Raw genomic sequence first — 27,107 nt, 5'->3', positions numbered from 1 at the left:
GGTTGATACTTAGGACCACTTTGTCTTTATGCATTTGGAAGAATGGTTCTTCTAAAGTTAGTACCTGAAGCTCACCGACGCGTCTGAGTGAAGTGATTGCAATGATATATGTAACCTTCCAAGAGAGAAACTGGAAAAGGCAGTAGTGGAGATGCTCAAATGGAGAACCCAATAGTCTTGTTAACACAAAGTTGAGATCCCAAGTAGAGGCTGGCGGCACCCGAGGTGAAATCACTCTTTTGAGGCCCTTTAAGAATGCTTCGATTACAGGGATTCTGAATACAGAAGTATGTTGTCTGTTCTGCAAATATGTGGTGACTGCTGCTTGGTGTGGCCTTATAGAAGTAAATACTAGCCCAGAGGTATGTAAATGAAAAAGGTAGCAAACAATATCTTTAGCGTTTGCGGTTAAAAGATAAATGCTTTTTGAATGGCGGACAAAGCATTTCCACTTAGCTGCATAACAAGCTCTAGTAGTGGGATTTCTAGCTTCTTTAAGGATTTCCATACACTGCTGAGGTAGAATTAGCTATCTAAACTTTAAGACCTGAGGAGCTCGATCGCAACATTGTGGGAATTGGGATTTGGGTGTCTTACTGCACCCTGGTTTTGAGTTAGAAGGTCCCGACAATTGGGGAGTACCTGGTGTGGAACTACTGGGAGTTTTAGTAATTGTGGAACCATGATTGTCGTGCCCATGTGGGAGCCACTAGTATGACGGAGAGAGACGTGTGACAAAGATTGTGAATTACAAACCGAAGCAGTGGGAAAGGCGGAAGAGCGTACATAAATATCCCCGACTAACTAATCCATAGTGTGATGCCCTTGGACTGAGAGTGCGGGAACCTGGGAGCAAAGTTTGAGCATTTGGTGCTTTCTGCTGTGGCGAAGACGTCTATGTCTGGGTGACATGTGGCTTGAGCTCCCACTGGTGGACTTGTTGGCGTCTCATGCTGAGGAGATCTGAAAACTCGCAGTCCACTCTCAGAAGGTACTCCGCTAAGAGGTGATTCTTTGTCCACCTCCAGATGTTCTGAGCTAGATGGGATAGCTGAGAGGATCTCGTGCCCCCCTGTTTTTGCAGGCACTACATCGTAGCTATGTGATCTGTTTTGATGAGAATTACTTAACCAATGAGATGGGGAAAAGAATGCTTTTAGTGCTAGATTAACAGCTAGAAGCTCTAGGTGACTGATATGGAGATGTGTTTGGCTGACAGTCCAGTGTCCCTGTATAGTCCACTCCTGTGAATGCGCCCTACAACCTGTGAGAGAGACATCCGTTTTATGGTTCTCTGCGGAACAGGGTCTCGGAACAACCGTCCTTTTAGAAGATGGCTGGTAGTCCACCACTGCAGAGCGGGTCAAGCTTGACAGCTAACCAACACTAGATCTTCCTGTTGACCTTCCGCTTGAGTCCATTGATGCTAAGTATTCCAGCCACGGACGCATATAGAGTCTGACGTGAGGTACTACGGCTATGTATGACGCCATGTTACCTAGGAGGGCACATAACTGTGCCTCACTGTTATTGGTTGATGAGGGTATAACTGTGGAATGAGTTTTCGAAAGAATTGAATCCTTGCAGCATTTGGATGAGCTATTGCCATGTGAGAATTGAGGATGGCCACTAGGTAAGGTTGTATCTGAAGAGGTTGGAGGTGAGACTTGACTGCATTGACTATAAAACCTAGTTTGTGAAGTAGGTTTATGGTAGTTTGAGTGTGTTGAAAACGCTTCTAATAGTTTGTGCTTTTGATGAACCAGTTGTCTAGATACGGGAAAGCATGTATATTTTGCCTGTGTAAGTGAGCTGCTACAACCACTGCTACAACCGCTAGGCATAGGGTAAACACACTGGGGGCTGTGGTGGCCCCGAAATCAAGCACCTTGAACTGAAAGTGCAGTCTGTTTAACACAAATCTGAGGTACAGACGAAGTGCTGGGAGAACAGAAATGTGGAGGCAGGTGTCCTTTAGGTCCAATGTGGTCATGAAGTCGCCTTGTTATAATAGTGGGAGGGTATCTTGAGGAGTGACCATGTGAAAGAGCTCTCAGAGAATGTACCTGTTTAGGGATTGGAGGTCCAGGATTGGCCTTAGAAAGTAAAGTGAATAGACCCCTGTGCTTGTTGGTATAAAGGCACAAGCTGGATTGCCTCCTTTTGTAGAAGATCTTGTACTTCCTCTTTGAGCAGCTACTAATGGCCTGTTGGCAGTTTGTAGGTTTGAGGGGAAATGTTTGGAGGTGTAATATATATTCAACATCCACTGGTCAGAGGAGCATTTCCACCATGAGGGAAATAACTTGAAGTCCTCCCCTGACAGGTGTGTTATCCTCGATGGAATGGTAGCAAGTCCAGGCTTGGTGGTGGAGGTGGAAGGTTGGGTAAAACCTACTTTGCCTCTGGAATGGTTTTCCCTATAATATCCTCTTGGGTAGGATGTTTGGGTGTGGGGTTTTAAGACAGGAGATGGATGTCTCAGGTGAGGTTGTCTTGGACCCTGCCTGATAGGATGAGCAGCAAAAAGAGACACGTTGTGATGGTATTTGCAATGCTCCAATTGCTTTCGCTGTCTCTTTAGCTTTTTTAATTTTTTTATTCCAGAAGTGTATCTATCCAAAAAGATGTTTCCCGTCAAAGTGGAAAGCTAGTAAGTTCTGTTGAGCTTCAGGCTTAAAGCAAGATACCCTTAGCCAGGCATGTCTGCTTAGGATCAGACTAGAATTAATAACCCTTGCTGCTTTGTCAGCTGCATTGAGGGCACACACATTGTTGTGTTTGATATAAGTTTGTCCTCTGAGGAAAACTATCATGCTCTTTTTTAGTGCTCTACGAGAAGATGCTGGAAAACTTCCTCCATTTTGTCCCAATGGGCATTGTCATAAGACCCCAATAGAGTTTGCAATCCTCCAATGGTTGGTAGATTGTACAGCCACTCTTTCAGCCACTGTGTCTATCTTCATACTCTCTTCATCTGGTGGGGGCACATCACCAGATGTCTGAGAGTCTGCCCTTTTACGGGCTGTGGCCACCACTGAGGAGGCAGGTGTAAGTTGTTCCTCAATGTATGTAGGGTCATTTGGTGAGGGTTTGGACTTTTTATCAACCACAGGAGTGATAACTCTAGCCCTAAAGGGGTCGTTGAAAATGTCTCAAGTGTGTACGAGCATACCCTTAACCATTGGCAGATATTGTGCCAAACGGTGATTGGACGAGAGGGTTTCGAATAAAAAATCGTCCTTTAGAGGCTCAGTATGTAGAGGCACTTTATGGAATTTAGCCACCTTACTCATACTATACTTACTTAATAAGTTGTATCATCAGTGGGAGATGGTCTGGCTGGATATAGCTCTGGATCTGTATTACCTGGTGGTTCTGTGCCACATTAATTCCACTGATTTTCTTGAGGCGGGATTGCGCATTGGTCTGCCTTCCCTTAATACCCTGTGTAGGAGTGTAGTGAACCCTCAGGTGAATCAGTAATAGGGTGAACAGGTGAGAGTTGTGGTGATGTGGTGTGCAGAGAAGGTTGTGGTGGTGGTTGCCGGTTGTGCAGTGGGCTGGTAACTTATCCTCCTTTTTCATCTTCTTTGGGGAATAGGAATGTCTAAAGCTTCTTCAAAAGACAGTGGCGTTTTTGCACCTGAGTGAGGTGATCTGGTGAGGATATGTCCTGTATCTGGGTGGATCATTAGATGCTTTTGCCTCGAGTCCAACTCCTGGTGAAGTCACCGGTTCTACTGTTCCCACCCAGTGTTTGGCAGCCGTTTGAGTTTTCGGCTCTGATGCAAGTTTAGCTAATGTTAATTTTGGTGCCAATGTTTTCGGTTCCGAAGCCGATTATTTCTACTCTGTGGTGAAAGGTGTTTTGGCTCCAAAGAATTTGGTGGCCGAAGGTCGGCTCAAGTCAGATTGGCTTGGGGGTCGATAATGTGCTGTTTAGGCTATCTTTGCAGCACCGAGCCAAGGCTGGATGTGTCTGAAGTAGCTGGTCAGTGCCAACCATGGACCGACGGCAGTGGTGGCCCAACAAAAGTCTTGGCTTTTTGGAGTGGAGTTGGTTGAGTTTTTGTTGATTTCTGCTGTGGTCAGGGTGGAGGGGGCACAGGAATGATGTTGCTTATTTCCATCTCGGACCCAGGGTTCTCAACATGCGGAATGTTGCCTTCATCAGCTGGATGGGCCTATTCCTCGAGGTCTGGGTTCTTTCAAACCGAAGAGGTCGTTTTTTTCTTCAGCGATATGTCAAAACTTCTCTAGTGGTCGAGCCTTTCGATCTCCAAGTGTCTTTTTCAAACAAAAAGACTTGCTAGAGTCGCAGGTTGCCTCCTCGTGTTTGGGGGATAGGTACAAGTTGCGAACCTTATGTAGATCGATGGGAAGAAAATAGGCGTAAGATATCAGTTCCATCACCAAGTAGCCATCTGTTGGAGTGAACGGCGAAGAGAAATCCCACCCCAAAAGGCGAAGGCCCAAGCAGTCTGCGGTCGAATAGAATCCCCTGGCCGAATTCGACGTTATAACTAGGGAGATAGTGATTGAACCACGTCCAAATCAATACCGACTGTATCAGAGAAATGACTGATGGGTGTTCAACCAACGCAGAGGAGCACACATCCGAACTAGACGGTGGAAAAAAACAATCCAACGATGATGTAGGGGACTATGTGCATTGCAAGAAAGAGGAAGAGTCACTGCACTTCTTGATTCATAAGACTTCTTTGAAGAAAACCAACTTGCACACATCCGAGCCCAACACTAGATGGCAGACTTATGCTAAGCATGTGTATATACAGCCACATATACCGCAAACATTAAAATACTTTTCCAATTTATAAGAGAATAATATGAGGATGTTTCATATAATTCAGGTATTAAACATCCTGTATGGAAATTGTTTTTGAGGACTATGAGTAAAGAGAACCAAAGTGGTGAGTAATGAAGAAAATTAGCAAGCTCAAGATGTTCTTCAACTTACCCTTCTCACCATAAAGAGTTTTTAAAATGTCATCTAAACAAATAGATCACCTTCTCAACATTATGCCCACATCCCTGAGTTCTCTACAGAGGAGGTATTGCAGAATTGGGATGTAAGGAGAGCCTTGAGTTTCTACCAGGATCAAACAACTGCTCTGCATTCCTCAAATCAACCTCTCTTGATAAGGCCACTACTACCAGAAAGATAACATTATGTATCAACCACTGCCACAGTTTGCATGGATAACATATCTATCTGATATGTAGGCACACTTAACGAAGGTTGAAGTGGTATTAGAGGTATTCCCCAGGTATGTGGATGATCGAGATATTCTAGCCAGCTACATAGGCTACCTCACACGCAGTCTGAAGCCACTGTGCTCGAGGCTTACTGCTGGCACAATGCAAGGTTTAGCAATTAAGTTATCGTTATCTAAAGCCAGTGTACGACTAAACTGCTTAATTATTATTAATATTATTATTATTGGGATATTTGTAGAGCGCTGCGTTACGCACACCGGCGTGTCCACGCGCTAAAAGAGGGAGAGGCAGCGAGCAGGGCGCACAGCAGCAAAGCGGGCACTTATTTAGAGTAGAGGAATGTTTTCAGTTTCGCTCGGAACCTGGCTTCCTCCGGTTCCAAGCGCAGGTCCACTGGTAGTTTATTCCAGTTACTTGCCGCTAGGCATCTGAAGGACCTACCTCCCATGCGTGCTTTCTTAACTCTGGGGATCCTCAGCAGACCGCCCCCAGCGGATCTAAGCGCTCGTGTTGGATGATACACTTCGATCAGTTTATTCAGAGGGTTGGGCGCCCTGCCATTCAAGATTCGATGACAGGTGCAGAGGGCTTTATATTCCACTCTTCTCCTCACGGGGAGCCAGTGTAGCTTCTGGAGGGCCGCCTTGGAAGGCGCCCTTTTGGGCAGCCTGAGAATCGAGCGAGCTGCCGCATTCTGCAGCACTTGCAGGCGTGCCATGCTTTTTTCCGGAGCCCCCAGGTACAACAGGTTCCCGTAATCCAACCTAGCTGTCACTAGGGCATGAACCAGGGTTTGACGGGCACCGATCGGGAGTAAGTCTAGGACCTTTCTCAGTTGCTTCAGAATCCCAAAACAGACTCCTACCACCCGGTTGATCTGGGGGCCAAAAGTAAGACCCGCATCAAACCACACCCCCAGATTACGTGCCTCTTGACAGGGGGTTGGGGTTGGTCCAAGACAAGGTGGCCACCATGCCGACGACCAGGCAGACTGGGCTCTCCCCACCACCAGCACCTCTGTCTTGCTGCCATTAAGCTTCAAACAGTTGATAGCCATCCACTCGGCAAGATCTTTCATGCACGAGCGGAAGCCTTCGGCAGCAAGACAGGGTGCGTGCGATAGGGAGATCACCAGCTGCGTATCGTCGGCATATGAAACTAGTTGGAGACCATGACTCTCCACAATCGAGGCAACCGGCGCGACATACATATTAAAAAGGGTCGGGCTCAATGACGAACCCTGCGGCACGCCTTGGCCCAAGGGGACCCCTTTTGAATAGCAGTCTCCTTGCCTGACTCGAAAGCTTCTCCCCTTAAGGAAGTCCTGGATCCATCTCAGCGCGGTGCCAGAGATGCCACCTCTGTTCAGACACTGTAGCAAGATGTTATGAGCTACAGTGTCGAACGCCGCGCTGAGGTCCAACAGGATCAAGGCCATAGTTTGGCCTGCATCCACACCTTCCCTCAGATGTTCCGTAGCCATAAGGAGGGCAGACTCGGTGGAATGGCGTGGTCTGAAACCAAACTGCGTCGCATGAAGCAATCCTGTCTCTTCCACATGCTTCATGATTTGGGTATTGACCACCTTTTCTGCCACCTTGGACAGAAAAGGCAGGAGGGAGATGGGCCTCAGATTCTCTAATACCTCGAAGCCTAAATGGGGTTTCTTCCGAAGCGGGAGCACCACCGCCTGTTTCCACCCCTCAGGCAGCTTCCCCGAACCGAAGGAAATGTCCAGGACATGCCTCATATAAGGCTCCAGAACTTCAAGGCTGTCCGCCAGGCGTTTGGGTGACACTGGATCCCACGGGGACCCTGATTTGACAGAGCGACACACCACTACTAAATCCTCAAATGGGGGGGGTGTGGAAGTTAGTAAGATGCCCTGCCGGCTCCGTGTCCCCAAATACTGCCTCGCAGTCAATCCCAGTCGGTGGATTAGGGAAAGTCGAGTAGATCTTTTCGACTTTAGTCGAAAAATATTCGGCAATTCGGTCACATGACTCCGTTGAGGAACTCTCCGGCTCAGTAGGTGAATTTACCGTGGTCAGAGACTTGTAAATACCGAAGAGTTCTTTGGCTGAATTCTCCGACCCCAAGATTTGTCCTGCATAGTAGGCTGCCTTAGACTTTTTAATCAGCCTATGGTGCAGGCGCCTTTTTTCCAAGAACAGCTCTCTAGCCTGATTGTCATAAGACACCCTCCAGACTTTTTCAGCTCGCCTGCAATCTGCCTTTGTTAACCTCAGCTCACCACTATACCATGGGGCTGATCGTTCTTTCCAGGCACCTGTGGATGTGCGGCAGAGTGGAGCTGTCTGGTCAAGCGCTTCAGTAATGCGCTGATTCAGGTTAGAGACCGCTGTTTCTATGTCTTCGCCACCAGGCTGACCACCCCTACTTAGGGCTTGGTTGAAATCCTCCACCGAGAATTTCGCCCACTTCCTCCTCAGATAGTTAAGGGGTGCCTGACTGGCTTTATTGGATTTTAAGCTCTGTATGGAGAATGCCACCAAAAAGTGGTCTGTCCAGGGGATCGGCTCTATTCCTGACACCTCCACACCTCCCCAGTTAGCATAAACCGGGTCCAGAAGATGTCCCTGGCGGTGCGTGGGGTCCAATAGCTTCAGTTCCAGTTGAAGAGCTAGCATATCCCGACAGAAGTCCTTAACCCCTGTTTCCTCTGGGCAGTTTAAATGCAGGTTCAGGTCTCCTAATAGGAGAAATTTATCCCTGCGTAGGGTAGCCTCCATAAGGCTTTCTAGCAGGCTCTCTCTAAACTTTGTGCATGCCCCTGGCGGCCGATAAACCAGACAGCCTTTGATCGTCGTGCCCCCATTGATTTGAATAGTGAAAACACCCGCCTCACTCTCCACAATCAGCATGCGCTCAAGACAGCATCCCAAAGTGTTTCGAAAAATAATAGCAATCCCCCCTCCCACCCCCTCAGGCCTATCCTGCCTAACCCAAGAATAATTCTCCGGCGTGGCCTCGATAATGTCCGAGTCGGAAAACTGGTCTAACCAAGTTTCCGTAAGAAACAGTAGGTCGAACTTTTTATCAAGAATCAGCTCATAAACATCAAGTCTATGTTTGCGTAGTGACCTTACATTTAGGAGGCCACAGGCAAGTGCTTGCTCCGTGGTGTCCCGCAGCAGAGTAGTAAAATGGTAACCGCAGTGAGGACATTTCCTTTTGTCACTCGTCATGCCATGCATACATGAGGAAGCAGTGCGAGGACGGAAGCCAAGGAGTTGATCCTTAGACCAGCAGATCTTACGACCAGGGGTTGTCGCCCTAGCCCGCAGCCGGCCGCGGACGGGCGCAGACGGGCTCGACTTTGGCGACACTTTGGCGCGCCTTCGTCGCGCCCGCTGCGCTCGTCCGCTGCGCTTCCGGAATGACATCCTCCTTTTAAAGCCCTCAGCCCGTCTGCCTCACCGCGACTAGACCGCTAACCGGTCACTCGCAGGCGGAAGCGGAAGTGCCTGTCTCTCACCTCCACGCCCTCCGCTCAACGGTGCTAGCCACCCTGTCGGACCGAGGCGTGGAGGAGGGAAGACAAGACAGGCACCCCAATGCGTCTGGTGAGTCGGGGAGTCCGGGGGGGGGGGATTCAAGAAGCCTCAGCCCACTAAGGGCTTGACTCCAGCGGAGACACCGCTCAAAGTGCAGCCGTTTTCCGTGCAAAAGTACAGTCTATAAAATACAATATCCAGTGCAGCACAGTCCATAAAAACACTACGTGCCCAAAATTAAAATCGCAGTAACAGCGCGCCAAGCAGCTGTGAGCCCTGCCACTGCTCACTCACCGCCCCTTCTGTCTTCTCATCCTCCCTTTTTACATTTTCAAATGCTGATGCAACTAAAAGGACCTCAATGTCAGAGTAGACCAAAGTTATCTTTAAGGTGACTGTTACTCTTCAATTAGGCGAAAACACACACCAACTGGTTCCTTTTTAAAAATGAAGTTGTGTGTACTATAGCAGCATCCAGCATTCTGTTTAACAGCTGAAAAAGCAGTTTTATAGTCCTACCCTTAGGTGTCTGGCACCCAAGAAAAGATGATAATGGGAAAGAACTTAAGGACTATGAAAGGTAACTTTATCCAACTTATCTTATGGAGAAAAGATTGTAAACCCTTTTCCTTGCACAATATGCAGAAGTCCTCATTGATCTTCAAAAGTAAAGCTATACTAGTCATTATGGTTAAGGCGGCCACATAGGGATGTAGACCTCCATATTCTAAGAGTCAGTTAATCTGAAAAAGGAAACACTAGGATTGCTTAGCATAGCCTAGATTTGGCCAACTCGCATACTTTGCCCAAAGGTTTTGCTTCCTACTTTGGAACGGATAACATTCACGCAAGGCACGTCAGCCACTGAACACTATCCCTCCTGCTTTCGATCTTTAACTAGTAAAAAAGTATCTATGTAGGTTGCAAAACCAGCTTTTTCTGCATAACTTTCTCTTAACTTCATGTACATTACTACATTATAGATTTATGCGTTTGCTGCTGCTTTTCTCCTCTTTTTAGACCTAAAATCAAAAAAGTACACTAATTTCCTTAAACTGGGCTTGGTATATATTAATAAATTAATGGAAAGACATTCCAATATGCCTTTGCTTTGTCTTCTTATATTTAGTTGCAGCATGACAATACATGTAGTGACCGATTTCACACACAAGGTTAAGTAAATAGTCTCTATAAACGTTTTTATCATACCTTGTTTCCATTGTTGTACATGGCAAGCATGCAAAGGATGTGGAAACTATGAGCACACTGCTTCAGCTTCCCCACAGCATGAGACTGGATAGTCTTGCTCTCCACTACATCGCTGTACCCAGAAGGAGATGCCAACTTTTCCATGCAGATTATGCAGTCCTAGAGAAGAAGAGAATCATGAACGGTGGGCAGTCAACAGGACAAAATGTTAGAACAGATGATATGAAGAACAATAATACAGTGGCTGCTGGCAGCCGACCTAAGGAAATTGGACCATGTCTCTGAGGTGCGCTGTACTCTTCACTGGCTTCATGTCAATAAGAAAATACAGCTCAAGGCTCTCTAAATCATCCATCAGACCTTCTATACTAATGTCTCCATACTAGCCTAAGAGGCTAGTGCAGTCGATTTCAAATCTAGGAAATTGAGTTCGAGTCTCGGCAACGACGCTCAACATCCTGTGATTCTGGGCAAATCACTTAATCTCCCCATGCCTAATAAAAAAGGAAGTGTCCTTGTGTAATGTAACTGGTGCTCATGTAAAGTGCTCCGATACCTTCGGGTCAAGTTTGCGCTATATAGAACTCTGAAAATAAATAAATACTAGACTCAGGCCAGATCTCTCAGAATGTGTACCTTGCTCCTTCAAGATTTCCAGGCACCACGCTTTGGAACAGTCTGCCACATGTGTTTTGCAAACCATGTTACACTCTATATTGTAAATTACTTAAAACTGTCCTTCTGCTAAATTTTCCATATATATGTCTTAACCTCTTTTTCTTTGTTTCCCTAGGTCATTGCCTCTGTACTTTCACCAGGATGTCAACTAGGTACATCCAACTCATGTTCATGATATATAGATAGCACAAAGATGCAGGTATTTACTCGTATTTTACAACATCTTCGTGCTATCGTGAACTCTGACTCTAGTTACCCTGTAGCGCGACATTTCAAGCTAGTTCATCAAAACAATCCAAATGAGTTAAGATACTTTGTCATCGATGCGGTACCTAAATCACCAAGAAGTGGGAACAGGGAAAAAAGACTGAGGCAACTGGAATCCCATTACATTTTATTGCTTGACACCAAGATGTCCAATGGGCTAAATACAGGGGAGGATCTACACAACTTCCTAGGTGTTCACGGTGCTCTATTTTTACAGCTATCACTTTACAGATGATTCTAGGTGCAGGCATACTTTTAACCATTCTTTTAGCCAGTTTGTGCTTTGGTTTTAACCGTTTGGCTTTTATTGGGTTTTTATCAGGGTTCGGTTCTAGATTTTTAGACTGTTTTGGTTGCAGCACTTTTATTCATTCTCTTGCGCCCTCTGAACCGTTCAGGATTATGAGTTTGTTAGCTTGTGGATGTGTCAAATATGCTCTGCGTATGCTGCTAAGTTCTTGCTATTTTGCACATACATTAACTGACAGTAAACTTTTGGAGGTTGTTTACTGTTCTATTTATTTACACTAGTGCACTTCCACTTTATATGAAATTAATCATGTATGTTGATCCCGAGCTGTCCTACCTCTTTTATGTACTTTTTCTAATTTTTATATCTATTTATGCCCTAAATGTTCTGATATTTATTACACTTGCACTTTAATACTCATCATTGAATAGTATCACCAATTGTACTACTATGGGTATAAATTACAACCAGTAAAATAGGTTAATGGATAGGAGCGGTATAAATCTTTTGGGATTTTCAGACTATAGTGCTAATCTATATAGACTAATGAGTACAGTATTGTGTGTTTGCAGCAGTAAGGCATACTTGGAACTTCAGCATGGATGTGAGTCTATCCCCCATCAGTTGGTATCTACCGTCACACTCTTGACTTCAACTATACTGTCTCTTATGGTTCAAACTGCTACGGCCTTTTATGTTTTTCACATATATTGATGTACCCTTGGCCCAACTATGATTTGAATAGCGGCCGTACGATAAGAGGTCATACCTCGGTTTTTATGAGTCATTATTTTGCAATTTTTAGAAATTAAACATATATTTTTATTTATTTTACTAAGCCTCTCTAGTAAGTAATCAGTTGTAGTAGTAGATGTTTTTATGATCAGGTTTATTCAGTATTGATCAAATGACCACTGCGGTGACATTTTATACATTTGATTGTATTCTCTGTTAATTGAATTGGTATTTCGTTTACTTGTTAGAAAAAGGTTTGTCCTGATTGTGGCAGTATGCTGTTCATGTCCATTGTGTGCTGCTAGTGGCTGAAAAGGGAGGAGAGTACTTTTTGACACTATCTGAAGAAGAAGCGGGTCCTAGCGTGTCATGTGATCAAGGTTGTGGCAACACGGCTGATACAAGTCACGCCGATCCTCACGGAATAAATATACACTAAAATTAAACCTGCAGCACGTTGTGGTCTGTACCAGTGTCTCTGATGATTCGGAGTTTGGGATTGTGATATATATATATATATATATATATATATATATATATATATATATATATATCATACACACATATATATATACACACACACAAGCAGGAATCCAACAGCGCTTTTCATTTCATCACGATCAACACACCATTGAAGAAGGGACTGTCTGATTCCCGAAACGCGGCTGGCGTTTGGTGCTTGTGTGATGTGGGTCCCGTATTAATCTTCTGCTTGGATGCTGCCATTAAACTTGATAGGAAACATTTTATCTTCCTGTGGCCTTATTTCAAAAGGATTCCTGTTTGGTTGGATTTGTTACGGCTGTTGTCTGGTCGTGAAGCGAGGCCCACCGTGGTAAAAGACGGGTCTTGACAAGTGCTGACGCGGCATTTGAACAACAGGAAGGGAGAAGGGCTGGCGCCAGTGCAGGGTGGTGCCAGCACACTCACTATGACAGCACCATAGCGGGGCAGGTGACAGCGGGTGCCCGCACCTACCCACTTGGGAAAGAACTATGTTTTAATTTTGGAAGTGATCAGTGCGCCCACTGTGGAGGATATTTGGCGCACTACAGAATCCAGGAAGCCGTGTTTTGGGCCACACCCACTGGGACAGGTGTTGATAGTAAATAGCTGGTGCCATGCAACAGCGATTTTCATTTCTTCACAAACACGCCATTGAAGAAGGGACTGTCTGATTCCCGAAACGCGTCTGGCGTTTGAAGCTTGTGTGATGTGGGTCCCGTATTAATCATCTGCTTGCATGCTGCCATTAAACTTGATGGGAAACATTTCATCTTCCTGTGGCCTTATTTCAAATGGATTCCTGCTTGGTTGGTTGGATAGTAATTAGCATTTAAAAAACCTTAGAAATTCACTGAAAAAAACCATAGGTTTCAGGGACATTATAGTTAGTTGGACATTTCACTCACACAAAACGATAGAAATTCCCGTTGTAGTAGTTGAGCTAACTATAACTCGCGCCCCCGCAATGCACTGCTGATGACATCACATATTACATCATTCATGACATGGTCAGTGACATCACTGTTGACATCACTGATTACATCATCCACTGACTGTTTCTATAAAATGTAAATATGTTTTATATATATGTGCCAAGCTGTATTGAACAATGAATCGGTGTATAAGAGTCAGGATGCATGATTAAGTAGGTGTGCGACTGACTGTATAAGTAAGTGATTAATTATGTCTTCCTTAAAACATGTGTTACCAACTGATACAGACATTCTCACACTTTAGGTTGTCAGTTGGTGTGTAAGCGGTTGCATGTTTTGGTTAGCAGCTAAATGAGGATCTATATCAACTATTGATTGCTTGTCTGAGCATCTCTATGGGTACCCGAGTGTCTGTATGGGTGGGGGAAGGGTATGACTGTGCATAGATATGAGAGTGGATAATTCACTGGGTATATGTGTTCAAGTCTGTATCTGTGAAGGTCCCTATGGCTGGGTGAGTGTGTGTATGAGTGTCTTGGTGAGTGAATGGATCCCTCAGCGGTACATGTGCGAGTAACTGCATATGTAAAAGGCAGTATATATCAGTGTTGGAATATATAAATGAGTATATGTAAGACTGAGTTATTGTGAGAGTGCCTGTATGGATCAGTGTGTGCTTGTATTAGTTATTGTATTGGAGTGCAAGTATGTATTAGTATATAATTAAATAAGTGAGGTAGTATGTGTATAACTGTACAGGTGAGTAAATGAAAGTGTGATTGATTATTACCATGACTGACAAGGTGTGTGATTAACTCTAACAATGAGAGGCGGTGTGTGAGTCTGTATAGATATGTGACTGGATATGATAATGCTGTATTGATGACTGACTGTATGTATGAGTGACTGTATAGGTGAATAAGTGGATGTGCTTGTAGGACAACAAATGAGTGAGTGGATATGTACTAACTGGTATTAGTGTGTTAATGGTTTCGAAAATTATAGTCTGTATTTTAGAGTGGGTGTATCTAGCGTTATATTAGGGTCTGATGAGGTGCATCAGATTTTCATGTGGATGATGTCATCAGTGATGTCATTTGAGATGTCATCAGTGATATCAGTGATGTCACTGACCATGTCATGAATGATGTAATATCCGACGTCATCAGCAGTGCATTGCGGAGGCGCGAGTTATAGTTAGCTCAACTAACTATAACAGGGGAATTTCTATCGTTTTGTATGAGTGAAATGTCCAACTAACTAGAACGTCCCTGAAACCAATGGTTTTTTCAGTGAATTTCTGTTTTTTAAATGCTATTTCCCAACTATAACATCTGTAAAACCTATTGTTTTTTCAGTGAATTTCAAAGATTTTCTAATTATAATGTTCATTAAACATATCTTTTTTTCTGGTATTTTTTAATTATTATCCCATTCTCAACCAGGTGAAAACTGCAAATCTCACCACTCTTCCAGATATACCTTTCGCCAACAAAATCACCACAAACCAGAGCCACAACTAACGCTGATGATATACAAACTAGGGGTTCCCGTGCAAAAAACAAACAAACACGAAAACACCACTTCCCCATATTTTCAACAACCAGCCAAATCTGCAATGCGATCTAAAAACAGGCGATAGGTCAACTTACCAGTAATAAATTAACATCAACCTTTAACTGATGTAAGGAGTCAGACTATCTACTGCGTGAATTACACCCTACTCACAGCCACATCTAAAGATCAACACGTGATAGAGGTTCCCATCATGCAGCTCTGACACCCAACAAGGCCACAACACCCAGCGCCACCACCACCTCCCCCTCCGACCACCCCCCCCCCCTGCTACTACCACAGAGGCAGCCTAAAACAGGACAACGGACCTTCCCAAACTACCATGTCCCCTCTGCAGCACAATAGCTGAATGTTGGGAGATGTGGCAACCAAGTATGTGTGAAGGAGGCAAGTCTCCCATCAATAATTATGCACACAATGCCAAGTGTAATGCTGATGTGCTGCACAGACCTCACTATGCAAAGCACAAACCTCTCCATGTGGAGATATACTATTGATACTTGTAGTGTAGTGCAGTGCACAGTAGATGCAACCATGTTACCTCAGGCAGAGGGGAAGATCTCGGTCATGTAGCTGTGTTGTGTCCCCCCCCCCCCCGGAAGCGGAGTGGGCTGGACCAACATACGCCACTCCAGCGTAGGAGTATGAATAAACCTTTATTGCCGCTGCTGACTATCTGGTTAACGCTCCACCGGTCTCAACCATAAAGAGTCCACGAAAAGTTGCACATAAGGTTAGTCGCACCCTCAGCTATATGGCTGTCTGTGGCCTACAATCCACTTGGCGCGGATTTCATATGCATAGGGTTAGTGCAACCCCAAACTCATGTGGCCATCAGGAGCCTACCACCACGTGCCACGAACTTGAGTTTCACAGGCTTATCTGCACCAAACCCTGAGGTGCTCTCCGCCATGTACAAGTACATAGTGCCCCCCAACAGGAAATGTCACAGCATTGCGTTGACTTGACGAAACCAGGTCAAGGGGACTAGATAGGGGTAAGATTGTAATTAGTACAACAGTTTGGGCAGAGAGACCATTTTAAAGATAGCCTATTTTCCATACAGCAACAGACGGAGTGTCAACAAGTTTTTAACCTCAGTCTTCATCTTTTCGGTTGCTGCCATGAGGTTACGTTCCCAGGAAATTGTTTGATTATCTAATACATAAACTCCCAAATAAGTGAACCCATATGCAACAGCTGCAAGTTCATCTGCCCACGACTACTCCCGATTGATCTTCTCAAAGGCCACAGCAATGATTTAGATACATTCATATATAAGCCCGAAGTTTCCCCAAAGACACATATGATCTGTAGTATTCTGGGGCCAGATCAATGAGGATCAGACATGAAAAACAAGATGTCGTCCGCATACAATGCAATACTGTCAGAAAACTCGGGGCTCCACTCAAAGCCCTGGCAGAGAGCATCCCTTCTCATCCAAACTGCAAGGGGCTCAATGGCCTGAGCAAGGGGGTACCACTGTCAAGTTCCCCGCTGAATCGAGCCGATGTCTCCCCTGCCACCTGGATTGAGGCCGTAAGGGCTGTAAATAACAATGTAATTAATGCTATATATCTAGTCCCATTGTTTAAATGTGGCAGTAACATGAACATGCATGTCCAGCCGGCCAAATAGAATGCCTTGTGCATCTCCACTAGTAGTAAAGCTGCTGGTCTGTCTAGTCTATCAACGGCGGCTATTAGATTATAAGCTCCCTGTATATTATGTTGAGTCCTTCGCTGTGGCATGAAGCCGGCCTGGTCTGGACGGATCAAGGCTGGGAAGTGTGGTATCAGCCTATCTGCCAATATCTTAGCGAGTATTCAGACTTCAATATTTAGTAAAGATATGGGCCGATAGGATGCATATATTTCAGGTGGGTGACCCAGTTGTGGAAAGACCACTATCTCCACAAGTCTCCCGTCCAGAGGCAGATATTTGGCCGTAAGGGCCTCATTTAAGGTTGCGAGGTACTGCGAGCCCAGCATAGTTATATACATTTTGAAGAATTCACTAGGGAATCCATTGAGTCCTGGTGATCTGACGGAAGCCATCCCTGTAACTGCTGAAGTTATTTCCTCCAGTGTAATGGGGCTTTCTAATTCTTTGCGCGCAGTGGCTGTTAGCGGGGGGGGTGGTATAACCCTAAAGAAGTCTTCGATCTGGGATTCCGAGAGGACTTCGAGTTTAGTGTAAAGTGCGTGATAGAATCCAGCAAAGGAGCTGGCAATATGTGAGGGATCAGTGATCATCTCGCCGGTGCCCGATTTAATTATAGGCATTGTGTCGGTTTCAGAGAATATTGGCACAATCTATGTAGCATTTTCCCTGACTTATCTCCCCATTGGTAGATCTAGTTTTGTATGGCCTGCCATGCATGTTTTGCCTCATCTAATTGGATGCTTTGATACCTTCGGTGCAAGTTTCCTAGTTGGCGGCTAGCGCCACCACCATCTCGCTCTTGTGCGGACAGCTCTGTTTGGATGGTTTGAGCTTCGAGTTGTATGAACTCCTGTCTTTTCTGGAGTTTAGCTGCTGTGTAATGGCCTATATCAAACCCTCGGATGGTTGGTTTCATGGCCTCCCACAGTGTAGTAGCGGATCCCACAGTCCCTTAATTCGGAGCAAAAACTTCCACCATGGCTTTATGCAGGCCTGTTTTATAGTTCCGGTTATGTAGCTGCTATGGCGATAGCCGCCAGCTGAACGCTGACCTTTTTGGACCTCTCACGAACTGTAGTTGGACTGGGGAGTGGTCAGATAGACCTCTAGGTAAGATATCCACCCCTTTCAGTTGACATGAGTGTGCGCTGGTGATGAAGATGTAAGCTAGTCTGAACAATGACCAGGGCTCGAAAAATCCCCAAAAATTGTACTAGTCCTGCAGGACTAGTACCTTAAAAAATGTCCTCGACCTAACTGCAACCTACTTGACCTCCGTCTCTGAAAGTGGAGCAAATGTGACAAGATAACAAGATTTAAAGGCATCTTTATTGCTCATTAACTTAGTGAGCAATAAAAATGCCTTTAAATCTTATCTTGTCACATTTGCTCCGTTTTCAGACAGAGGACAAAAGTTGGTTTGTTTTCCTACTCGCCAGAAAGGGAGCGTAGGACCTAAAAACAGCTTGACCTTGGTAAATTTAGCTCGACTATGCAAGCGGTCGAGTGGAATTTTCAAGCCCTGATGACCCATGGACCGCCAAGAAGTATGCGAAAGACATCTGCTGGGTGCAGTGTCCTCAATGTGTCGGACCATCCCAAGGCCTCTACTAATAGTCCCAGGCGGGATTTCCTCTGCGTGTGTTGTACAGCTGTGGGGAGGCATCTATCCTGGTCAGAGTGAATAACATTGTTCCAGTCTCCCCCAATGAGTGCTAGGGAGTCAGGCATAGATCACCAGACGCGCTCAGTGAATGCATGGCTGAGGGAGGTAGGAGCATACACACTACCCAATATTATAGGCTCTCCCGCAATCATGCCCTGGATGAATAAGTATCTGCCTAACCCATCAGCCCATGTACGTATATGCATGTATGCGGTGGATTAGAATAGCCACTCCCCTAGAACCTCCCACCAAACCCTCATGAAAGACATGTATGAAGCAAATCAGGCCAAGCATGGGGCCTTGGTCCCCATTAAATGTGTTTCTTGCTGCAGCAAGACGTCCATCCCCAGGCGTTTCGCATGTCTCAGTAGAGCCCCCCGTTTGATATTGTCGAGAAGACCCCTGACATTCCAGGTGACCACCTTAATTTCACCTGTTGGATTTTTTCCATTTGGGGGCATTGTCATGTTACGCTGCACAGCAGATGACTAGCTGTGGGATACATATACCAAAAGAATATAGCACAGTATTGGCATTCCCGAATCTCTAAGACTATAGCAATCAATCGGGTGTTTGTTAAAGTGCGACTACTCACCTGTGAGGGTCTCAAGGCGCTGGAGGCAGGGGGAGTGCAGGTTTCAGTCCATCAAGGAGGGGGTCTGTCGAAGAGCCAGGTTTTGAGGTTTCTCGCGAAGAAGGGGAGCGATGTTGTCTGTCTGAGGTGGAGCGGAAGGGTGTTCCAGGCTCTGGCAGCGAGGAAGGAGAAGGAGCAGCCTCCCGATCTGGTCTTTCTAGTGCGGAAGACAACGGCGTAGGAGAGCTGGGCTGATCGTAGGGTCCTTTGGGGTGTGTGGAATTTGAGTCGGCTGTTCAGGTATGCTAGTCCGGTGTCATGGAGTACCTTGTGTGCGTGGGTGAGAATCTTGAAGGTGATTCTGGCCTCGATGGGGAGCCAGTGGAGTGTGCGCAGGTGCAGGGAGATGTGGCAGTGTCTTGGTAGGTTGAGGACCAGTCTTGCGGCGGTGTTCTGGATGTTTTGTAGCTTGTGGGTGAGGTTTTTGTTTATTCTGGTGTAGTGCATTGCCATAGTCTAGTCTGCTAGTGACGAAGGCATGAGTGACTGTCTTTCGGTGCTCGAGGAGGATCCATTTGAAGGTCTTACTTAGGAGGCGGCGGGTGTGGAAGCAGGAGGATACGACAGCGTTGATCTGGCGGTCCACTTTGAGCTTGGAGTCCAGGATGATTCCAAGGTTGCATGCGTGGACAGTGGGGGTGCGCGGGCTTCCGAGGGAGGGCAGCCACCAGGTGTCGTTCCAGGCGTCGGGGTTCAGGCCCAAGATGAGTACTTCTGTTTTGTCAGCGTGGAGTTGTAGGCAGCTGCTTATCATACATTTTGCGACTGCTTTCATGCCTTCTTGAAAGTTGTGTCTGGCGGTGTTGGGTTAGTTGGAGAAGGAGAGGATAAGTTGGGTGTCGTCTGCGTACGACACTATGTTGAGTCCATAGTTTCTGACGGGGGCGAGCAGAACCATGAAGACGTTGAAGAGCAAGGGGCTGAGGGAGGACTTTTGGGGGACTCCGCAGGTGGTAGGTTTAGGGCCCGAGAGGGAAGGGGGGAGTCTGACCCCTTGTGTTCTGCCGAAGAGGAAGGAGTGGGTCCAGTCGAGGGCCTTCTCCCAGATCCCTGCGTCGTGGAGTCTGCGTATTAGGGTGTGGTGAGAGACTGTGTCGAACACTGCTGAGAGGTCAAGGATGAGGATAAGGGCTACTGTTTCTCCTCTGTCCAGTAGGGAGCGGATGCTGTCTGTTGCGGCGAGGAGGGCGGTTTCTGTGCCGTGTTTTTCTCTGAAACCGAATTGGGAGAAGTCGAGGATGTTGTGCTCTTTGATGAAGTTGGCGAATTGGCTGTTGGTGGCTTTCTCAATGACTTTTGCTGGAAACCGGAGCAGGGAGATGGGTCTGTAGTTCTTGAGGTCGGCGGGGTCCGCCAAGGGCGCCTTCAGGAGGGGGTTGATCTTGGCGTGTTTCCAGTCGTCGGGGAACTAGGCGTTCGTCAGAAAGAGGTTCATGGTGTGGTGGAGCATGGGTGCAATGGTGTCGGCAGCTCTGTTGAAGATGTGGTGAGGGCAGGGGTCCGTGGGAGCCCCGGAATGGATTGACTTAATTGTATTCAGTGTGTCTTTGGTGGTGAAGGCTGGCCAGTTGTCAATCGTTGGCTTCGCAGTGTCGGGGGTGGCTGGTGAGGGTTCAGTGTGTTGGTTGTCTTCGAAGTTGTCGTAAATGTTCTTGATTTTGAGGTGGAAGAAGGTGCTGAGTTTGTCGCAGAGGTCTTGTGGGGGAAGGATGTCAGTAGACTCACTGGTGGGTTGGGCGAACTCCTTGATGATGCTGAAGATTTCTTTGCTATTGTGAGCGTGTCTAGCAACCTGAACAACTGGATCTTCCTCCATCCTCACCCCCATTCCACCCCAATACCTTAAAGAACAATGAAGTATCTGTCGCAGGTTGTAAGCATATCCCACCCAAACAGGGAGTAACAACTGAAACAATCCAATGGCTCCCCTGAGATCCCATCCTTAACTGGTGTCCTTGGCATCAAACTCGGCAGTTCGAATAAGGGAATCCTTAAAGAAGCCGGTGAGATGAGAACTTGCATACCATTTCCTGCCCCCCGCCCGCTCCATAACAGGACGTGCCAGTATCAAATGGCGTGAGTGTCCGTTGTTTGGCTTCTGTGCCTGCTTGTCTCCCCCTGAGAGCGGGAATGCCAGGATAATCTTGATTGATGCCTTCGTTTTTCCTTTTTGTTATAGTCCTGATGAAGGCGAGGGTCCCCAGAGGACGAATCCGCATCCTGAGGTGGTGGCGTATGGGGTTTGACCAGTCGGTGTTCCTCTGCCCACTGGAAAACCTCCTCAGGGTATCGAAGAACAGTGTGCTGTCCTTGTAGCAGACTCTGAGGTGGGCCGGGAAAAGCAGTATATATGGAATTTGCAGGAGTGACTTTGCAGCCGTAAAAGATTGTCTCTGCTGCTGTACCAGCTTGGTATAGTCAGGAAATATCATTATTGGTTGAGATGCAAAGGTAAAAGATTTCTCCGCCTGGGCCAGTCTCAAAATGGTGTCTGTCGTGATAGTTTAGGATTCGCGCAATCACTAACCGAGGACAGGCTCCTGGCAGGGGCCTGACGGAGAGGGCTGGTGGGCTCTTTCCAGTATAAAGCCAGGTGACTTTCAGTGTAGTGATGACATCTTTCACCCCCGGGATCCTTGACTCAGCCAGAGTTACACGTACTGCAGCATTACGCAGATTTTGCAGCAATAACATGACATCGCGACTGCGCCTATTTTGGCGTTGAGCATGTCTCGCGATTGGGCAATCGCAGCCAGGATTGCAGCAGTGTCCGGTGTTGTAGCAGGTGTATCATTAGTAATAGTAGGACTGGTACCACCTATAGTATATTTGTCCAGTGTACTCTGCTTTGTAGCTGGCCTGGCTGATTGTCCTTCAGACATAATGGCCATGTGGCTGCGGGAACAGCTACTGAAACAATAACGGGGGGGATATTTTGTGCCTGTATGTGCCAGGGTCTTAGAGAACCGTGCCAGGATATAGGCACAATGGAGGGTTGCCCCTCAACCACAAGCCGCACCGGGGCCTAGCCCAGTCGCCTACGCAGTTGAGGCACCCACACCTTTAACGGGAATTCCTGGTATTCTCTACCTGCATTTTTACTGCAGGGGGGGGGGGGGGGGGGAGTCGGGGGCTTATCCAGGTGGCTTTGGTTCAGCAGTGTATGGTATTTGGAAGTAGGCCGATGTTTCACCGCAGCTCAACTCATAGGTAGGGTCCACAGTATTTACTCCTTAGGTCTACTCTGAGCCGCCCTGGTGTATCCGTGGCTGGTGTGAACAAGAAGGCGAGCACTCCTCTCTGCTGCTGCAACATTTGAATAGGACTACCACCCCTTCCACGAGTCCAAATAGTTTCCTCTCCTGGCACCAATGCAGTGTTCAATGGCTGAAAGTCGATTAAATAAAGGCTTCAGTGTGGAAGTAAGGCTGAGCATTCTGTGCTTTTGAATCTGGACAATCTGCAAAAATGGTTGATTCCCTCCACTTCAACCCAGTTGTGGCCTCGCCGATGTAGGCCCAGGTGCCCAATGTTCCCAGCCCCTCCCCTGCCTCCTATGTAATGGTGCCCACGAGGAAGTATCCCGCGGGTGCAGATGCCTGGTCTCGTGCTGGGAGGGCTGATCTCCTTATCCGGTTCTCCATGCTTTGCAACCCCCTGGACCTGGCCCTATAGGTTCAGGCCGCGGCACTCCAGGAGCCCCGTCAAGCGCGCAAACCACTCCAGCGGGCACTGTCTCAGTCAGCTATCGCTCCGGTGTCATTGGCTGCAGGGCCGGGAGGATGACCACCACCTGCCTGGATTCGGGAGGCAGACCCGGGGCCAAGTCCCTCGAGGCGCCCGGCCTCAGCTTCGCCGCCCGGGGTCGCACGTACAGCAGGGTGTGGCTCCGCTGCGTCTCCTAGCTCACGCGGCCTCCGATTACCCGATCCAGTTCCTTCGCTTCTTCCTCTTCCTAGCTTACGGTGCGGAGATCGTCAGGATGTATTCCGGGGCCATGAGCGGCTTCTTGATGAGCCAGGCAGGCTGAGAAATCAACACTTACCGGCAGGATTATGGAGGATATTAATTTGGCTAGGCTAAGGAGCGTCCGCCACGTTGGACTGCTTGGCACGCCCCGGAAACAGAGGTTAATAAGCTTCCAAATCCACCTTGGTCAGCTGTATCCTTTAGGGACAAGAGACTCCAGTAGTAGTGATAATGCGGGCCTACCAACTCGTCCCCGCAGGGGACCTTCATAAGAGGGCGGCCCCCTTAGTGCCACAAGATGGCACGCGGGACAGCCCAGTGTTTAGGGTCGGCTCTTCTGCGAAGGCACGTCACTTCCGACCGGGGCAGGGGGGGGGGGGGGGAGGGGGAGTATATATAGGCTCCCCCTCCCTACCGGCAGCCTCTTTGGCCTTTCACCCGAGATGTTGCGACGTGCCCAGGAGTGCTGCTGATACACGGTGAGTGCATGCGGTATACCCACCTCGGGCTCACTCCCCCCCTTCTGGGGGTCGCAGCTGGGCTGGGCGGCCTGCATAGCAGCGGGCCGCTATGGCGGGGGTATATCTTTATTGTTACAGTTGTAGGCATTCTGTAGCAGCCCTGGGCCTTGTTCCTGGTCCTGTGCATATCGGTAGGCGGGGTGGGGGCGACCTGTTTTCCGGTGCCGGTCAGTACGGGGTTGAGGGCCTGGGGGGCTGCATTGCTGGTCGGGTTGCGCAGCCTGTACATCCGTAGGTCGGGTGTGGGCGTTCCCCATGCCGTGCTAGGCCAGATTCCGGGGTTTGGTGTTTTCTCTGCATACCCCAGAGCCTACCAATATGTGTGGGCACCCTCCTGGTATGAGTGGTGAGATGTAAAGCGCTCGGCTACCCGGTCTCGCATTTTCTCTTACCTTGGTGGCGGGGGTGGGAGGTGGCACGAGGGCCCGCTTGCAGCAGGCGGGTTGGCTCTCCTCCCCTTCTCTCTCCCCTCTGCTGTCCTCGTCGGTCCCCTCGTTCCCTCAGGGACAAGGGTCTCTTTCCTTGGGCACCGCTTTTCGTGCAGACGGGGTTGTACCGCAGGCCCAAGGCTGGAAATTCTGGGTTCCGTTCTCCGTCTTTAGGCCTGATCTGGGGGGGTGGCGTGGGCTTGTGTGGGAGGCAAAGAACGGTACCGGAGTGCGGGGGATGTGGCGCTTTCACATCTGCCCACTTTTACTATCCGGGCCTGTGGTAAACGCCGGTCCTTGCATTTACGTCCCTTTCCGCAGGGAGGCCGGCTTTCCAGGGCATGCCTTGGCCGGTTGTTGCCTGCTTGGGGAGGGGGGGGGGGGGGGTTGGGCGCTCTTGGTCAGAGTCTCCTTGGGGCACCAGGGCATGGCAACCTGACTTGTTCGCACGCATGCGGGGCCCCGTTGGGTGCTCCTGTGGGAGGCTTGCTCGCTTCGCTCGGCCGGCTGCTTCCTGCGGTGGGCGTCGCTCCGCTCTGGTTGTGTTGCATGCTCTGTCTCCTCTCTGCGTGCACCATGCGGCTCCTCTTTCCACACAGGTTTCTGGCCAGAGGTTTTAGTGTGTGGATGCGAGGTAAGGTGTTGCAGGTATGCGAAGGGGGGTCTGCGCTGGCAGCCGCTCGGGGACAAGGGCAACGCGAGTCGAGGCCGCTAATAGGGCTATCAGGCCGCAAATGCGGTCGCCTCCTTGACGCGTGGTAGGGAACTGCGTTGCCGTGCCTCTCTGCACCATGCTGTGGAGGGCTTGCCAGGCTGCTTGGGGTGCAGGGTCCTGCGTTCTCTTAGTGGGGGGAACAGAGTATGCCCTCCCATTGTAAGTTAGCGTTTTATGGAAATTACGCCACAGGCGGAACAGTGCGCTGGGGCAATGTTGATCACCTTGGAAATGTACTGGGCTAACATTTGTGTACTTACATGGCCACGCTGGGGGACGGGCCAAAGCAAAGTCAGAAGCGGGTGCCAACGACACCAGAAGTAAAGGAACAAGGCCCAGAGACACAGGGCGCAACGGAAGGAGGGGAAACAGTTGCTAAAGCTTTCTTTTATATTTCAGGTCGCAACACCGCGAGCGGAAACGAGCGAGGACGGTGCTTTTGGAAGAGCATAGAGGAGTTGATAGCAGGTATAAGGCAGGGTATGGTGACTTGGGGGAAGCAAGGGATTGTGCTGGTACACTCCGGGCGTCATAGAACCAACAGAGTTTCTGCCAGGAGGAGTTTCCCACTCCCAGATTTTGCCGCTAATGTTTGTATTTTCTCTTCCTAGCCCACCCCCTTTTTCATTCTCGCTCGCCGAGGATCCCAACGCTTCTCCTCGATACGTCACGTAATACACCATAAGTCATGCAAGTATGCAGGGGATGGGGGGCACGCACCCTCGGCGGAGCGGGGGTTTGTTAGACCGGTCGCTGGTTTTGCTCTTTGTACCCTGTGGTTGATCCACCTTTTTATCCTCAGATTGTCGTGCCGTGTGACATCAGAAGTGAGCATGGACAGCCAGTGTTCCCCCTCCCTTTTCCCAGAGACTTCGCAGGTCGAGGATTCGTCGCGGGGTACCTCCCAGGAGGCGCAATGGGCGGACTTTATCAAGATGGCCAAGCACAAAGGCCTTGCATGGGCACACAGCGTGATGCAGGCCCCGGAGCCAGATGACTCTCGAATTGCCGGCGATACGCCCCCGTTGGAACTTCTGCCCAGCGCAGATGCAGTCCCATCCGGTTCTCAAGCCCACTGTCAGGGATTTCCCTCAAGAACCCTTGCCGCCACCTAGAAGCAGAACTGTGACGACCCACAGGGAGGTCATCCCCCAGGTGGCGGTTCCCCTGCATCCGACACCTGTCATCGCGAAAGATAGCCCCGCAGTCCAAGGTAATTTTGCTACCAGGGACAACTTGGCTAAAATGATGGACACTATGAACGCTTTTATGTTAAGTTTTCAAGCAGGGTCAGCAGTTGCTAGCCCGTCACAGGGGGGCTCCAATGTTATTGGTATAGGGAGTGCGGCACCTTCCGCGACAAGTGTCTGGTCCACCGGGCAGGCAGCAGGTCTAGGTGGGGCCGCGCCGGCGGCGAGTACTCCGGCAGTCAGCAGTGCGGTGGTACCTAGTGATGTGCCTCTCCCGGTTGCTCCACTTCCAGTGTCCGATCCGGTACCGCCCAGTAGTAGCGCAGGGGTCCCCTCTGCTGTGATCCCTAAGCCCACTCCGTCCTCCCCTTTGGTTTCAATAGTTACCACCGCCCCTCTGTTGTCTGTCCCCCGGGGTTAACCACCCCGGGGGGGCAGCCTTCTCATGGGGGGTTCTTTCAGTTTGGGGCCAGGAGCAAACATGCCTTTTGCGGAGCTCGCAGGGGGGGGGGGGGACACAGAGGGGGCTTCAAGAGATCCCCTCCAGGGATGTGCCGCCTGTTTAACAACGGGTCATGCTCCTGGGGTAAGACGGGCAAATTCCTGCACGCATGCCATACATGTGGGGGGCCTCACCCAGCGGCTTCCTGTCAATCCAAGCAAGGCTCTCAACCAGCAGGGAGAGGTGGGCACCAAGTTTGAGTCAGTCAGCAAGCTAGCTAAGGTTACACCACCCCCCCTCCCCCTTTGCATGCACCTGGTCGGGGGCGACGTCCCATGTCAACATGCATCACTGTCCTCGGTGTTACCTTCTTCCTCTCCAGAGGGGGCTGAGTTAGGTGGTTCCTCTGTGATCCTGGACAACATTACCCCTTTGTTAAGACGTTATCCCATTGAGCTGGACAGCGTCTCCTGTTGTTTGGGTTCCATGAAGGCTTCAGGATCCCTTACGTAGGTGCCCTGGGCAGCAGAGAAGCAGACGACCTTAGATCAGCGAAAGAACAACCAGAGGTAGTCCGGGCTAAAGTAGAGAAGGAGAGATCTTTGGGCCAGGTGGGGGGACCTTTCTTGCGTCCCCCGCTGGATAACTTTGTTATCTCGCCCCTAGGAGTGCTTTCAGATTAATTCATCACCTCTCTTACCCAGAAGGGGCTTCTGTTAACCATGGTTTGGAAGAAGGCACGTGCTCCGTGTCATATTGTACGCTGGACGTGGCATTGGACCTTGTTAGGCGGACGGGCAGAGGAGCCTGGTTGGCCAAGGCAGACATTGAATCTGCTTTTCGCCTTCTACCAGTCCACCCGAGCAGCTATCACCTACTGGGCTTCAAGCTGGACGGCAAGTACTATTATGACAAATGCATGCCCATGGGTTGTGCTGTGTCCTGTGCGTATTTTGAAGCGTTCA

The 27,107-nt window shown here is 48.6% G+C and overlaps 1 protein-coding gene across 5 annotated transcripts in view; it reads right to left on the bottom strand.

The window, feature by feature from the left end:
- DTX2 (deltex E3 ubiquitin ligase 2) overlaps positions 1 to 27,107 on the bottom strand; it is a 755,107-nt gene that overhangs the window by 166,752 nt on the left and 561,248 nt on the right. For all 5 annotated transcript variants that reach the window (XM_078679655.1, XM_078679656.1, XM_078679654.1 and 2 more), the window contains one exon: positions 9,969 to 10,127. In XM_078679655.1, the coding sequence (XP_078535781.1) occupies positions 9,969 to 10,127 (159 nt within the window). The remainder of the gene's footprint in view (positions 1 to 9,968; positions 10,128 to 27,107) is intronic.

This window comes from Lissotriton helveticus, chromosome 3_1 (assembly GCF_964261635.1).
Source record: "Lissotriton helveticus chromosome 3_1, aLisHel1.1, whole genome shotgun sequence".
NCBI classification, from domain to species: domain Eukaryota; kingdom Metazoa; phylum Chordata; class Amphibia; order Caudata; family Salamandridae; genus Lissotriton; species Lissotriton helveticus.
Note: the sequence above shows the minus strand (reverse complement) of the source record. Positions and strands in the feature narration are given on the sequence as shown.